The sequence below is a fragment of the Acinonyx jubatus genome, chromosome B4, assembly GCF_027475565.1.
Source record: "Acinonyx jubatus isolate Ajub_Pintada_27869175 chromosome B4, VMU_Ajub_asm_v1.0, whole genome shotgun sequence".
Lineage (NCBI taxonomy): Eukaryota > Metazoa > Chordata > Mammalia > Carnivora > Felidae > Acinonyx > Acinonyx jubatus.
Window position 1 is genome coordinate 129,470,522 of NC_069387.1, and position 13,243 is coordinate 129,483,764.

A 13,243-nucleotide genomic window follows, 5' to 3' on the forward strand; every position below is an offset into this window, starting at 1 on the left:
CCCGCTCATGTTCTTTCTCTCAAAAACAAGTAAGCATTAAAAAAAATTAGCAAAAAAATAATAAAAAATAAAAAATGACATTGTCACTCGACCTTGACCAGAAAGGGAACCATGTCTTCGGGGAAGCAGTCTCTGCTGTGTGGGCACTGACGTGCTGACTCCCTGACGAGGGCAGGCTGGGAATGGGAGCAAAGGCTTCAGGGAGCATGGTGTCCAGGGGTGTCGTGCAGGCCACCGGGGATTCATTCACTAGTTCATTCACTACTATGGCCTCAGCTCTTGAGATGCTCTTAGAAAATGGAGGTGGGGAGAGAGAAAGTCCGCCAGCCACAATGGCGCAGTTTGTAAAATCAAGAACTTTTGTACCCCAGGGGTAACATGAGGGGCTCTGTGAGCCGTGTAAATGTAGGGCAAGTGGGCAATCTGCTGGGGGGTGTGGTTCTTTAAGCGTCAAGTCAAATTCGCCACAACATTTGGTCACTTGGGAAGCTAGTGGGCCAATCTGCATAGGAAACCCAAGGCTTTCAGGAAGTGAGAGATAGTTGTCCCCATCCCAGATGGACCTGGACCCAGAGGCGGGAAGGCATAACAAGGGCTCTCTCATTCTGGAGCCCAGTGCAGGGCTTGATCCCAAGAACCGTGAGATCATGACCTGACCCGATATCCAGAGTCAGATGCTTAACCAACTGAACCATCCAGGTGCCCCCCAAACTGCCCCTTTTGAGTGGAGCTCCAGGCACTGAATACATCCCTCCCGTTTATACTGGGACCCACTTATTTGGGTATAGTGCCAAACATCTGGACCAGGAATCAATCAGGTCTGGGTTCAAATTCCAGTTCTGGTACTTCCTAGCTAGGTGACTTTGGAAAGTCACTTTCTCTCTCTGAGCCTCCACTCATATATGTCCTCAATATATGTTTGTTGAGAGCTCACTATGTGATGAGCACTGTTCTAGGCTCAGGACATGCAGTGATGAACAAGGTAGACGAGAAACTTACATTCTGGTTGGGGAGACAGACATTAAATAGTGAGCAACTATATAAGCAAGGTAACACCTTATAGGAGATATTAAGGTAATATAAAAACCTATTTCAGAAGTGGGGGCTCTTTTAGCTAGGGCAGTCAGGAAAGGCCTCTCTGAGACAGTGACATCTAAGCCGACCTGAGAGATAAGAAAGAGCCTGGCAGCGAACGGACGAGGAAACAGCTTGTGCAAAGGACCTGTGGTAGGAACGTGCTAGGCGTGTTTGAAAAACAGTAAGAAGGGCAGTGTGACTGAAGAATAGTGGGTGAGGGGAGCGTGGAAGGAGGGGAGGCTGCAGAATTGGGTAGAGGTCAGGTGGCTTAGGGCCCTATAGACCAAAAGGAGGAGTACAGTTTATATTTCAAACGCAAACGGAAGCCGTTGAGGGAATTAAGCCAGAGAGCAGGAAGTGTGTGAAACAATCTGATCCTTGTTTTAAGAACTTTGGTGCGTGAAGAAAGCCGTTGGGAGCAAAGTGGGGAGGCCATCAGGAAGCTTGCTGTCATTGTCGAGGTAAGTTGAGGGTGCCTGGACCAGGTGGGGGGGACGGCGGATGGAGTAGAGTGGTCAGATGCAGGGCGGCGTTGGAGGGAGAGAGAGCCAGCCTGACTGGTGGGGAGGAAGGGAGAAAGAGGAATGGAGCAAAGCTCCTAGAATCGGGCTGGAACAACTGAAATCGGGGAGTCTGGGGGTGTGGGGGAGCTGACGTAGTGTTGGTGGTCAGGAATTGGATTTTTGCCGTCCTCCTCTGGCACCCGGGTGGAGGCGCAGAGTGGGCAGTCTCGAACTCTTTGGAGAAGCTCTTTGCGGATCCTGGGCATATGGATGGCATTTAAAACCACGGGACTGGATGAGATCAAGGCAGAGGGTGTAGGGTGAAAGGAGAAGAGGTACGGGGCCGTCGACTGCCAAAACGAGACAAATGACACCTCCGCCCACGCGGGTCTCGCGAGGTATCACGTGAACGCACCCAGCCGCCTCTGACTGGGGTTGAGAACGCCCGCCGCGCGGAGGCGCGGAGATCAGGCCTTGTGTGGGCGGGGCCCGATCGGGGCGGGGCCGCCTGGGGGCGGGGCCCAGAGCCGGGAGGCCGCTCCGGGGCCGTAGGGGCCGCCAGGCGGTGACGTCACCGCATGACTGGGTTTTTATGAATGAAAGGAATCCTGTGAGTGAGTAATTCCGGGAAGCTCGCCTTACAACTCCGCGCCGCCCCCCGCGCCGCCCGCCCCACAACAAAACTCGGCGCTGCGCTCTCGGGAGCCCGGCTCGGAGCGACCGGCGGTCGGGACCGGAGGGGGATCGGACAGGAGGAGGGCGCGGGCCGAGACAGCAACGCCGGGACGGCAGCGGCAGCCGCGCGTGCACGGGGCGCCAGGCGAAGCGGACGCGGGTGAGGGACGCGGGTCCGAGACGGGGACGGGCGCGCGAAACCCGAGGCGGCAGGGTCTCCGTGCCCGGGAACGTGCCCGGGGCGGGGCGCCGGGGCCCCGCTCCGTCGGCGCTTTGGTGTGTCCTTCGCCCGGACGGCTGGCGGGTGGGGGTGGGAGCGGGGGCCAGAGGTCCGGGAGCTCGGAGACGGGGCCCAGGCGAGCTTGGCGGGGTGCGGTGGTGACGGGCCCCTTCTGGGGGAGCGCGCGGGGAGGCGGCCGAGCGGGGCAGGAAGGGGCAGCGCAGGCCGACGAGCGTCAGCGTCCGCCCAGGCGGGACCGGGGGCGGTGTGTGCACGTACGTGACTCGGTGAGAACAGTCCCTGGACCGGTGCCCGCGAGCAGTGCGTGCGCGGTTTGTTTACGTCCGAAGGCGGGCGTGCGTATGTGTTCCCGGGCCAGTGTCCCGCGTATCCTGCCCGGTGCGTGCGTGTGTGCGTGTGTGTGTGTGTGTGTGTGTGTGTGTGTGTGTGTGTGTGGTGTGTCCGCCGCGCGCGCTCCCAGGGGGGTGAAGACCCCGGGGCCTGTGTGTGCCTTGGAGAGAGTGCGCCCGCATGAATAAATGTGGAATAAGGACCCGACCGAGGGAAGTGGCCAGTTCCAAGGTCACACGGGGGTACGGGAATTCTCCCTCCGGCTGTCCCCTTTCGTCCAGACCTCCGCCAGGCCCTGGCTGTCCCCGGAGTTTCCCAGGGACACGGCCATGTGACTGCGGTGTTTGTCCCCCGCCCAGAGCCGGCGCCTGCAGCCCTAGGGTGGGGCAAAGTATCAAAGGCCCCATCCGGCTGGGCTGGGGGTGAGATGAGTGGGCCACCCCTCCCCCGCCCCAGCACCCTGATGCCTCTGTCCTTGTCCCCAGGTTTTCCAGCTGCCCCAGGAAGGCAGACCCTAGGGACTCTCCTTCATCTCCCCGGGGTTGCTCATCCCCTCCCTCTCGGGAGGAACAGGAAGGGCCTGAAAACCCACCACAAAGCTGGGAAGTAGGAAGGAATCCGTGGCTTCCTCTCTTTGGTGGCTCCTCTGGCTGGTCCTGGTTCTGGAGGTTGTACCTGCTGGGTTGGGGAGGGTGAGACCGGGAGAATGGGGTGGAGCTGGTTTCTGCTCTCCTGGTGGTTTCAGTTCCCAGGTGGGATTAGTCAGACCTGTGGATGGCTGGACCTGAGGAGCTAGTTGAGGGCCTGGGCCAGGCCTAGGACCCAGAGTCCTCACCCTGGGCTAGGCATGGTCAACAGGCAGTGGAACAGGTGATCTTGGTCCTGAGCAACGTATGAGGGGTGGGGCCCGGAACTCAACCCCTGTCCGCACCAGCCTCGTGGAACGGGATGGGGTCTAGGGAGTCCTTGGCCCTATTCTGCCCTCCCCCTCCCACCACAGGGCTTCAGAATCATCTGCGGGGTGGGGGTGGGGGGGGCAGTGATTGAGCTTGAGGGGGTGAGGAACCGGACGAACTTTTAACCTTGAATCTTTGAGTCCTGGTGAGCCCTGCTTCCACAGCCCAGAACTTCAGTATCTCCATGTGCAGCAGGGACTAGGCAACATGCAGGGTGGCATGATGGGTGTAGAAGGGGGTGGGGTGGGGTGGGGTGGGGTGTGGCAGCCTCCACATGCAGCCTATGGGAGAAAAAGAAGATCCAACAGCCCCAGGCTGGACCCAGGGATGTCCAGGAGTATAGGGTAGCCAGGAGCACAGGAACCAGGCACCGCCCAGCGATGGAGCCTGTCATGGGCCAGATGCTGGGGATGAGATGGTGAGCAAATCAGATCCCTTTGGAGCTTCCAATCGAGGAGGGGGAGCCAAAGTTGAAGGAAGAGCTATCAAACTCCATGCAGAACCACGGCTGAGATGGGTAGTCCGGGGCAGAAGGCACTGTGATTTGAAAGCATATAAACAGTGCTCCGACTTAGCCAGGGCAATCAAGGGAGGCTTCCCCGAGGAGGTGACCAGTGAGCTGGGTTCTCAGATGGCGTGATGGTCATCTACGAGGCCCTTAAAGGCAGGGACTGTGATTCATCTTTGGGCCTTCGGGACCCAGCACCGAGCCTGGCACAGAGTAGGTGCTTTTTGGACGGTTGCTGATTGAATGAAGGAATGAACACTAGGCCCGTGTCCCGAAAGAACTCCACAGCACTTGGAAAACAAGGCCTGGGAAACTTCCAGTGAAGCAGGGAGCCCGAGTGGGCTATAGGGTTCTTGAAGCAGCCTCTCAAAAGTGAGCAGACCCTCGGGCAGCACTCGGTGCGGGACAGATGGCAGGGCCGGCCATGGAGGCAGCCCAGACTGGAAGCCAGCGAGGAGGCAGCTGCAGTCCTGGTTCAGCTGAAAGGGGAAGTGGTCCCTGGCTGTGCAGGTGGAGCAGAGGGATGGTCAAGGCCGATGGTCTCCGAGCTTGTGTTCTCATGCCCCTGCCTCCAGGGAGCCTTCACTGATTTCCTTTCCCAGGGCGTCCACTCTGCTGGTGGTTTTGGAGCTCCATTCTGGACCAGAATCTGACACTCTATAAGACTCCCAAATCATCAGTGCTGGGAGGTACATTGGGCTTGGGGGAAGTTCGGCATGTTGGGAAACTGAGGCCCAGAGAGAGAGGGGAGGGACGGATTTGAAGTCACATTGGTGAGCGTGACGGGGTGGCAGAACGGGAGCTAGAATGCAAGGGCCCTGCTTCCATGGGGTGCTGGGCTCTCCCAGCTTTGCTCGGCTTCCAGCAGGGAGGAGGCTCCAACCAGCGCTGGCGGCCAAGGCCCAGGAAAACACATTTTTTCCCTCTGTCCTCACAGAGGAAGCAGAATGGCTCAGCAGCCAGAGAGGAGCCCATGCCAGTGGGTGGGCCGTCTGCAGGATGTCTCTGGAGTGGACTAGGGGGCCCGGGAGGGGGGCGGGTGCAGCAGGGTTGGCAGCTGCTGACTGGGCGAGGCAGCTGTCAATCAATCCCCGAGCGTAAACTCATTCTCATGCCTCCCAAAGAATGTGGGGAACCTGCAGACCCTGGAGGTCAACTCTGCTGGCCTCCGAGGGAAGAAGAGGAGAAACTGAGGAGGTGGGGGGAGATGTGGTGGCCGGCACTGAAGAAAGGGCCCCGAGCTGGGGGTCCTGGGAATCGGGACCCCTGGGTCCCAGCCCATCACTGCCATCAAACAGTCGCTTGGTTGCCTCAGTTACAGAGCTGGTTGGACCTGCTGCTGTCTCTGGCCCAGGGGCCCCCAGACTGGCAGAGGCAGCCTGGGGGAGGACCCACGCCCCTTGGCTTAGAGCCCTGCGACCCCTGGCCTGGGCTTGGAGAGTGAAAGCCTGAGGTTATCAGACAGTTCCCCCTTCTTGTGACTCTCCCTCTGTGATGACCTGACTTTGCTGAGCCGGGACATTCCTGGGCAAACAAAGGTGCCTCTGCTGACATCCAGGATTTGCTTGAAGGGGCTGAGGCTAGAGCAGGAGAAGGAGGAAGAGAAGAGGGAAGAACAGGTTCACAGTGTCCCTAGAAACTGAAAGTATTTAGAATCCCAGTCAGCTGAGTGGATGGGAACTTCAGCCGTTCTATAGAATAGCAGATGGCCAACAGTTTCCGCCTCTTGGGCGTGTGTTGTGTTGAGAAGGATTCTTTTTTTTTTTTTTTTAATTTTTTTAAACACTTATTTATTATTGGGAGACAGAGAGACACAGAGCATGAGCAGGGGAGGGGTAGACAGAGGGGGAGACATAGAATCTGAAGCAGGCTCCAGGCTCTGAGCTGTCAGCACAGAGCCCGACGTGGGGCTCGAACTCACAAAGTGAAAGATGATGACCTGAGCCGAAGTCAGTCGCTTAACCAACTGAGCCACCCAGTCGCCCTGTGTTGAGAAGGATTCTGAGGCTGTCTTTTTTTTTTTAATTTTTAAAAATGTTTATTTGTTATTATTATTATTATTTTTTTTTTTTTGAGAGAAAGAGAGACAGAGTGCAAGCAGGGGAGGGTCAGAGAGAGGGAGACACAGAATCTGAAGCAGGCTCCAGGTTCTCAGCTGTGAGCACAGAGCCCGACGCGGGGCTCGAACTCACGAACCACGAGATCATGACCTGAGCCAAAGTCGGACGCTCAACCGACTGAGCCACCCAGGCGCCCCCCCCCCTCCCAAGCTCAGTGGGGGAACAGTGCTGTGATTGATTAGTGATGCCTGCAGAGAGAGTGGAGGGGGTGGGGGCGATGGGGAGGTAAGCCAGCCATTTGCAGCTCCTGACCTTGTCTAAGTCTCTTGTATCTTACATGCTTAGACTGTTATGGTTGTCCCCACTCTACAAGTGAAGAAACCAAGGCCCAGAGATTCCCTTCTTGTCTGTGGGTCAGGCCGTGCTTCCGAGGTTCTGCATCAGCCGCAGCACCCAGGGCTCAGCACCTAGCACCCAATGGGCTCTCAGTTAACCTGCTTCACCTTTCCTATCAGGTCTCTCTGTGGGTGACCCTGGACTACCCTATTGACCTCTCTGGGCATTACCTCACAGAGCCGTCAGGAGGACCAGGCTGATGCTGGTATGAAAGGGGTCCGGATCCAGCTCTGGGTCCTTTACACGTGTTCAGAATCCACCCCCCCCAACCCCCGCCAACTTGAGGGGGAGGCAGCCACTCACCTGCCGTGTGACTTCAGGCAAGAGATGCCCCTCCGTGGGTCTCCACCTCCCCGTGGGTGAGGATGCAGGGCTGGATGCTCTCCCAGGGCCTTTCCCGTGTGACCCCAGCCGGCCTGGGGACCCTGAGTCAAAGCAAGGTCCCAGTGCGGGCTACCAGCCTGACCCCTCCTGGACGGACTCAGCGATTCTAATGACCCCCAGGTGCTCACTGACCTCTGCATTCTATACCACTTGGTTCCTCCAAAACCCTGCTCGGCGGGTATCGTTCTGATCCCACAGTAGGAAAAGTGGGGGCCCAGAGAGGTGCAGTGCCTTGCCCGAGGCCACACAACCCGGAGAAGACAGATGGGACTCAAACCCAGGCTCGACTCCATCCAGTGCTCCTTCCTTCCCATAGCCCACCTGGGGGCCCAGCATCGTGAGGGCAGAATCCCTTCTGCTCCCTTCCCGTCTCCCTAGCCTCTGTGTTCTATTCTTGCCAGGCAGAAGAAGGCGGCAGGTAGAACGGAGGAAGAGTTGGAGACGGGCACAGGGAGGTTTTCTCCTGGACAGTGTTCAGCTAGGCTCGGGCTTGGCATTCGCTTCGGACACTGACAAGCCGGGTCGTGGTGTCAGACCACCCACCCACGTCTCACCAGCGCCTGCTCCCTGCCGGGCCCGGGGCTGGTGGCCTCGGCACCCAGAACTGCTCCGGCCCCGTTTCTGCCGCAGAGCTCCCTGTCAGGTGGGGAGACAACGAGGAAATAGACGATCACAAGATGGGTGGGGGGGGGGGGGAGGGATGTGCGAGGGTGGGCGGCACCCGTGACATTCTACGGATCAGGGAGGGCTTCCTGGAGGAGGAGTTGTCTGGGCCCAGGGCAGAAGGATGAGCGGGAGTCTGCCAGATAAAGTCAGGGGGAGACGTGTCACGGGGCGTGGGGTTGCCCAGGGGCCATACGGTGTGGGAGGGAGGAAGTGAAAGAAACTCCGTGTGGCTGAGCTGCCAGATGGGGGCGGGCAGTGATGGCAGACGGGCCTCAGGTGCCACACAGGTGGGCCTGGACCCTGTTCAGGGATAGTAAGGGGCCATGGAAGGTTTTCATCTGGGTGGTGACGTGGTCACAGTCACCGGTGGAAAGAACCTCCAGTTGCTGTGAAGAGGATGAGCGGAGGCCAGCAGAGAAGCATTCTAGGCCCTTCCCAGGTGTGTGTGTGGCGGGAAGGCTATTTAAGAGGCCCGTGTTGAAGGGCAGGATTGGCAGGGGTGGCTTGGGAGGGTCTCAGGGTAGTGTCGGTGAAAGGCCAGGGTCCTACTTGGGACTTTCTGGGACTCAGCTACACCGCAAGGAGCCTGGGTGGCTCTGAGGACCCTCCCAGCCCAACGGCCACGGTGGCTGCCCCTCTCAGGGGATCTCTTCAAGTGCCACCTTCCCCCTCCTGTCCCACTCCTTGCTTCCCTCCGGGGTGCCAGAGCCCCTGGCTATATGGGCCCCAGGAGCTGCTGGGGGGCTCCAGAGAAGCCTGGGGCTTCTCTGCACGTCGGCCTGAGTCACAGTGAGAGTTCCAACGGTAGTTCGGCAGGAATACGTGAGCACCTGCTGTGTGCCAGGCCCTGGGCACTGGCACGCAGGCAGAGGGCAAGACAGAATGTCTGCTGTCGTGGAGCTCGTGCTCCAATGGGGAGGCAGACACTGAACCTATATGTGCAATAGATGTCATAACAATTACATATAGTGGAAAGTACCATGAAGAAACGTGAGGCAGGAAAGGGAAATGGAGAGAGAGAGAGAGAGAGAGAGAGAGAGAGAGAGAGAGAGAGTGTGTGTGTGTGTGTGTGTGTGTATCCAGGGCTGAGAATTCTAAATGGAGTGAGAACATGAGATTTGAAAAGAGCCCCGAAGGTGAGGAAGCAAGCCTTGTGGCCATCTAGGGGAAGAGAAAACCAGGCCAGGAGAACAGGCAGTGCAAAGGCCCTGGGGAGGAGTGGGCGTGGTTTGTTGAGGAACAGCAAGGAGGAGGGTGTGGCTGGAGCAGCCCCAGGGAAGGGGAGCCAAGCAGAAGCTGAAGTCAGAGGCGTGTGCTGGGGCCGCATCATGCAGTGGTTTGTGGGCCATCGTGATGACTTTGACTTTGACTCCCAAGAGAGATGGGGGCCACGGGAGGGTCCCGAGGGAGAAGTAACATGAGTGACCTAACACACTCTGTGGGGGAAACTGAGGCACGGAACAGTTACCCGATCTACCAGAATCGGAGGTAGTGAGTGGAACCGCCATCAAAAAGCTCCAGGTGGGTCTGGCACCCGGGTCCCGGCACTTGCGTTTCTCGGGGCCCGTGGGAAGGTATCAGAGGCTAAGCTGAGGCTGTGAGGTGTGTCCCTCAGAAAGCTCGAGAAACCAGGGCTTGCCCTCATTTGCCCCTGCGGTCATACTGGGTACTGCTAATGAGAATTGACAGGGTGCCGCATCTGAGGTCACAGGGCGTCTTCCCGCCCTGTCCTCTGTGCTCCTTACCCCCCCCCCCACCGCCTCCCTGTGGGTGGTAACAGATGAGGAAGTGCGGGCTAACAACGAATGGGGGAGAAGATCCGATGTGCAGGGACAGAGAGGACTGCTGTTTTAAAAGGGGGCTTGGGGAGACCGTCACCTTCGTGGGCACTGGCCTCCAGAATGCATTCTCCATATCTCCCCCATGTCAGTGTTTGGCATACCGTAGATGCTCAATAAATAGTTGCCGAAGGAACATGGAGGTTTCAGGCCTATGGAGGATACACTGAAGGCCCCTGGGCCCCTCCTCCGTTGAGGTATGACTGCCCTGTCTGACCAGGGTGGTGCTGAATTCGTGCTCGCGGCTGCCGGGCAGAGGAAGCTTCTCCAAGACAAACTTTGGTGAGGAAGGCTTGGGCTGCGGAAGAGGGAGGAGGGGACTATGTTTTTTTTTGGGTGTTTTGGGGTTTTTTTAAGTTTATTTATATTATTCATTATTTTTAAATGTTTATTTCTTTTGGAGAGAGAAACAGAGTGCAAGCAGGGGAGGGGCAGAGAGAGAGAGGGAGACACAGAATCGGAAGCAGGCCCCAGGCTCCGAGCTGTCAGCACAGAGCCCGATGCGGGGCTCAAACTCACAAACTGCGAGATCATGACCTGAGCCCAAGTCGGATGCTCAACCGACTGAGCCACCCAGGCGCCCCTATTTATTATTATTTTTTAAGTAAGTTCCATACCCAACGTGGGGCTCGAAATCACTGCCCTGAGATCAAGAGTCACATACTCTACGGACTGAGCCGGCCAGGTGCCCCACATATGTTTTGGGTGCTTTGGTGTATGTAGGTGATACTTCAGTGAGAAGTTAAAAAGAATCAAATAGACATATCTGGACCCCATGTGGAAGGATGGCTGGTATGGGAAGATGAAAGGCAAGAGAACAGTAAAGAGAACAGAAAGTGCAAAGGTCCTGAGGCTGGAATGGGCCCCTGGGACAGAGAAAGGTGGTATGACAGGACTTCCATAACAGCAGAGGCCTTGAATGCCGAGGCAGTGAGTCTGAGTTTTATTCCAAGTAGAGGAGAAAGTAACCTCGGTCTCCTCTCTCTCTCCTAGGTCTCAGCCCAGAGGGCACCTTCTGCAAACATGTCTGTGGACCCCTTATCCAGCAAAGCCCTGAAGGTGAGGATGCTGCCTCTGTTGTCCCTGTTCTCCCCCTCGCTTCTGGCTTAGGCTGGCCCATCCCAACTGCCTCTTCAGTTACTGGCATCCTCAAGGGTGGCTCAGCAGGCTTCAGGTGTTCGTGAGGCCCCGGGAAGGGCCGTGGGCTGGAAAGCAAGAGGCCTGATCACAGGCTGTGTGCCCAGGGAGGTGGATGGGGGGGTGGGGGAGGGGGCGAGCAGGTCACTCAGTTTCCCCATGCGCTCCACGTGCTGTCCCCAGATCAAGCGTGAGCTGAGCGAGAACACGCCGCACCTGTCAGACGAGGCCCTGATGGGGCTGTCGGTGCGCGAGCTGAACCGGCACCTGCGCGGGCTCTCGGCCGAGGAGGTGACGCGGCTCAAGCAGCGACGTCGCACGCTCAAGAACCGCGGCTACGCGGCCAGCTGCCGCGTGAAGCGCGTGTGCCAGAAGGAGGAGCTGCAGAAGCAGAAGTCGGAGCTGGAGCGCGAGGTGGACAAGCTGGCGCGCGAGAACGCGGCCATGCGCCTGGAGCTCGACGCGCTGCGCGGCAAGTGCGAGGCGCTGCAGGGCTTCGCGCGCTCGGTGGCCGCCACCCGCGGCCCGGCCGCGCTCGTGGCGCCAGCCAGCGTCATCACCATCGTCAAGTCGGCCCCCGGCCCGGGCCCCGCCTCCGCCCCCGCCCCCGGCCCCGCCCCCGCCGCCTGCTCCTAGTGCCCGCCCCGCCCGGCCACGCCCATTCCAGGCCACGCCCCTCCGACCCCCCCCCCCCCCCCCCCCGCTTCCTTCCCAAAGTGCCTAAGCGTGGTCTGTGTCCCTTGGTGCCATTTCTCTGCAGCCACCAGCTCTTGTGGTGAACACATGTTCCCTCCCGAGCCTGCTGTCTTCCTCGTTGTAGCCCCTATAACCGGGACCCAATAGGTGGCCCTGGGGTGGGGCACCTTTGGTGAGAATGGTAGGGTGGGGTTGGCGCCTGGGGTCTCTTTTGGCGGAGAGTCCTGCCTTCTTGGACTGGGAGGATGGAATACAGAGCAGATTAGAGAAGGGCTGTCGGGGAGAAGAGGGCCACCCCTCATTGTGTACACTGTTTGCTCAGATCGTGCCACAGCCCCGCCTCCCCCCCAGGATTTAGGACTATGTCCTCTCCCGGGGCTGAGAAGGGAAGGTCAGTTAACAGATGGGGACACCGTCCTCCAGCAGACATGCCAGTGCCCAAGGCCATCTGTGCTTAGTGGTTGAGCTGGAAAAGCTAGGCTTTCTTACTGCTGCCCCGAGATTCCAGCCAGGGGATCCCGCGGGGGGTTGGCAGGGGGCTTGTGGACACGGACTGGAAAGGGTGATGGAAGGGCCTCCCTGACCCGGGAGCCGCCTCTGTGAGTTAGGGGAAGAGAAGTAGAAGGCCAGAGAAGGTGATACAGATGGAAGAGATGGAAGGAGCTGGCCAGCCAAAGAGAAAGGGGACCAAGGAGGCGACCACCCACTGTGGCAGGTGGGAAGATAGATGCTCAAGTCCTGCAGCCAGGGGTGGGGGTCCTGAGAAGGGAAGGGTCCCACCCCTCCCCCTGGGAATGTCCACCGTGGCTTAGGGGCTGGCCACTGTCATTGATTGCCACTCTCCTGGGAAGCCTAGCCCCAGCCCCAACCCTCCCTGCGCCTCCCTTCCCCCCCCCCCCCCCCGCCCCACAATACGGTTGTCCCTCCCCGCTGTTTATTTATTGCACGAATCTAAGTTATTCTCCCCAGCCAGAAACCTAGCACCCAGTCCCTGGGAAAAGCGGTGTGTGGCCCTGCGCTGGACTTTATATTTTATATCTGCAAATGAATCACATTTTATCTTATATTTAGGGAGAGCCGGATGGCAACGACCAAAAAATGTTAAAAAAAAAAAAAAAACGCAACAAATTCGCCCGGCCCCTAGAATTTATTTATTTTCTGACTTACAGTAAGCGACTTATCCGCCTTCTGTGTTTTGTAGACTTTCTGAATAAAGTCGAGTTCTCTTTTTCCACGGAGAAGTGTACGTCTCTGGGCTACGGTCTTTTGGGGGAGGGGGTGGTGGGAGAGGTCCCGAATGAGGGGCCTAAGCTGGAGTCCAGCTTTCAACCCCAGCCGGGACCCTCTGCTCCAACTCGCAAGTGAAGAAACCGCGCCATCAGCCCTCGCTCGCTCACTAGCACCGGGAGCTCAGAGGGCAGGCGGATGCCAAAAGCTTGGTTCTTCCGTCTGGTTGCCTGGAGCCTCCCAGGGGAAGAAAATACCAGGAGGACAATGAAATGTAGGGTTAAATTCCCTGGCATCCCTTCAGTGAATAAACAGTCCCACCCAGAGGAAAATTCCCGGATTTAAGAGTAATCTTTCCAGCACTTTCCCACCGAGGTCTGATTTTCTACAGCCAAGTAGAAAATATTTTCCCCATGTTCCGGAAGGCACAGGGGGGCCGAGAGAGAAGTGGCTTCTTCAGTCCCGGCCTGCAGGCCGAAAAGGCAACCCTGTGTCTCATCTTGGGCTCCGAACGCGCTGTCATTGATTTCAACCCAATCCACCTGCCTT

General features: G+C 58.2%; 1 protein-coding gene across 3 annotated transcripts; it reads left to right on the forward strand.

The window, feature by feature from the left end:
• The first annotated feature begins 1,452 nt into the window (after window positions 1-1,452).
• Window positions 1,453-12,708, forward strand: MAFF (MAF bZIP transcription factor F). 3 transcript variants are annotated; one of them, XM_027070755.2, is made up of 4 exons: window positions 2,182-2,415; window positions 7,532-7,773; window positions 10,628-10,693; window positions 10,955-12,708. In XM_027070755.2, exons 3-4 carry the CDS (start codon window positions 10,658-10,660, stop codon window positions 11,405-11,407), a joined length of 489 nt encoding a protein of 162 aa, XP_026926556.1. In that variant the 5' UTR covers window positions 2,182-2,415; window positions 7,532-7,773; window positions 10,628-10,657; the 3' UTR covers window positions 11,408-12,708. The 3 variants fall into 3 exon arrangements, with proteins under 3 accessions (XP_026926554.1, XP_026926556.1, XP_026926553.1); XM_027070753.2 differs by lacking the exons at window positions 2,182-2,415; window positions 7,532-7,773 and adding an exon at window positions 1,453-1,538; XM_027070752.2 differs by lacking the exon at window positions 7,532-7,773 and having other exon boundaries at window positions 2,183-2,415.
• The last annotated feature ends 535 nt before the right edge of the window (window positions 12,709-13,243 follow it).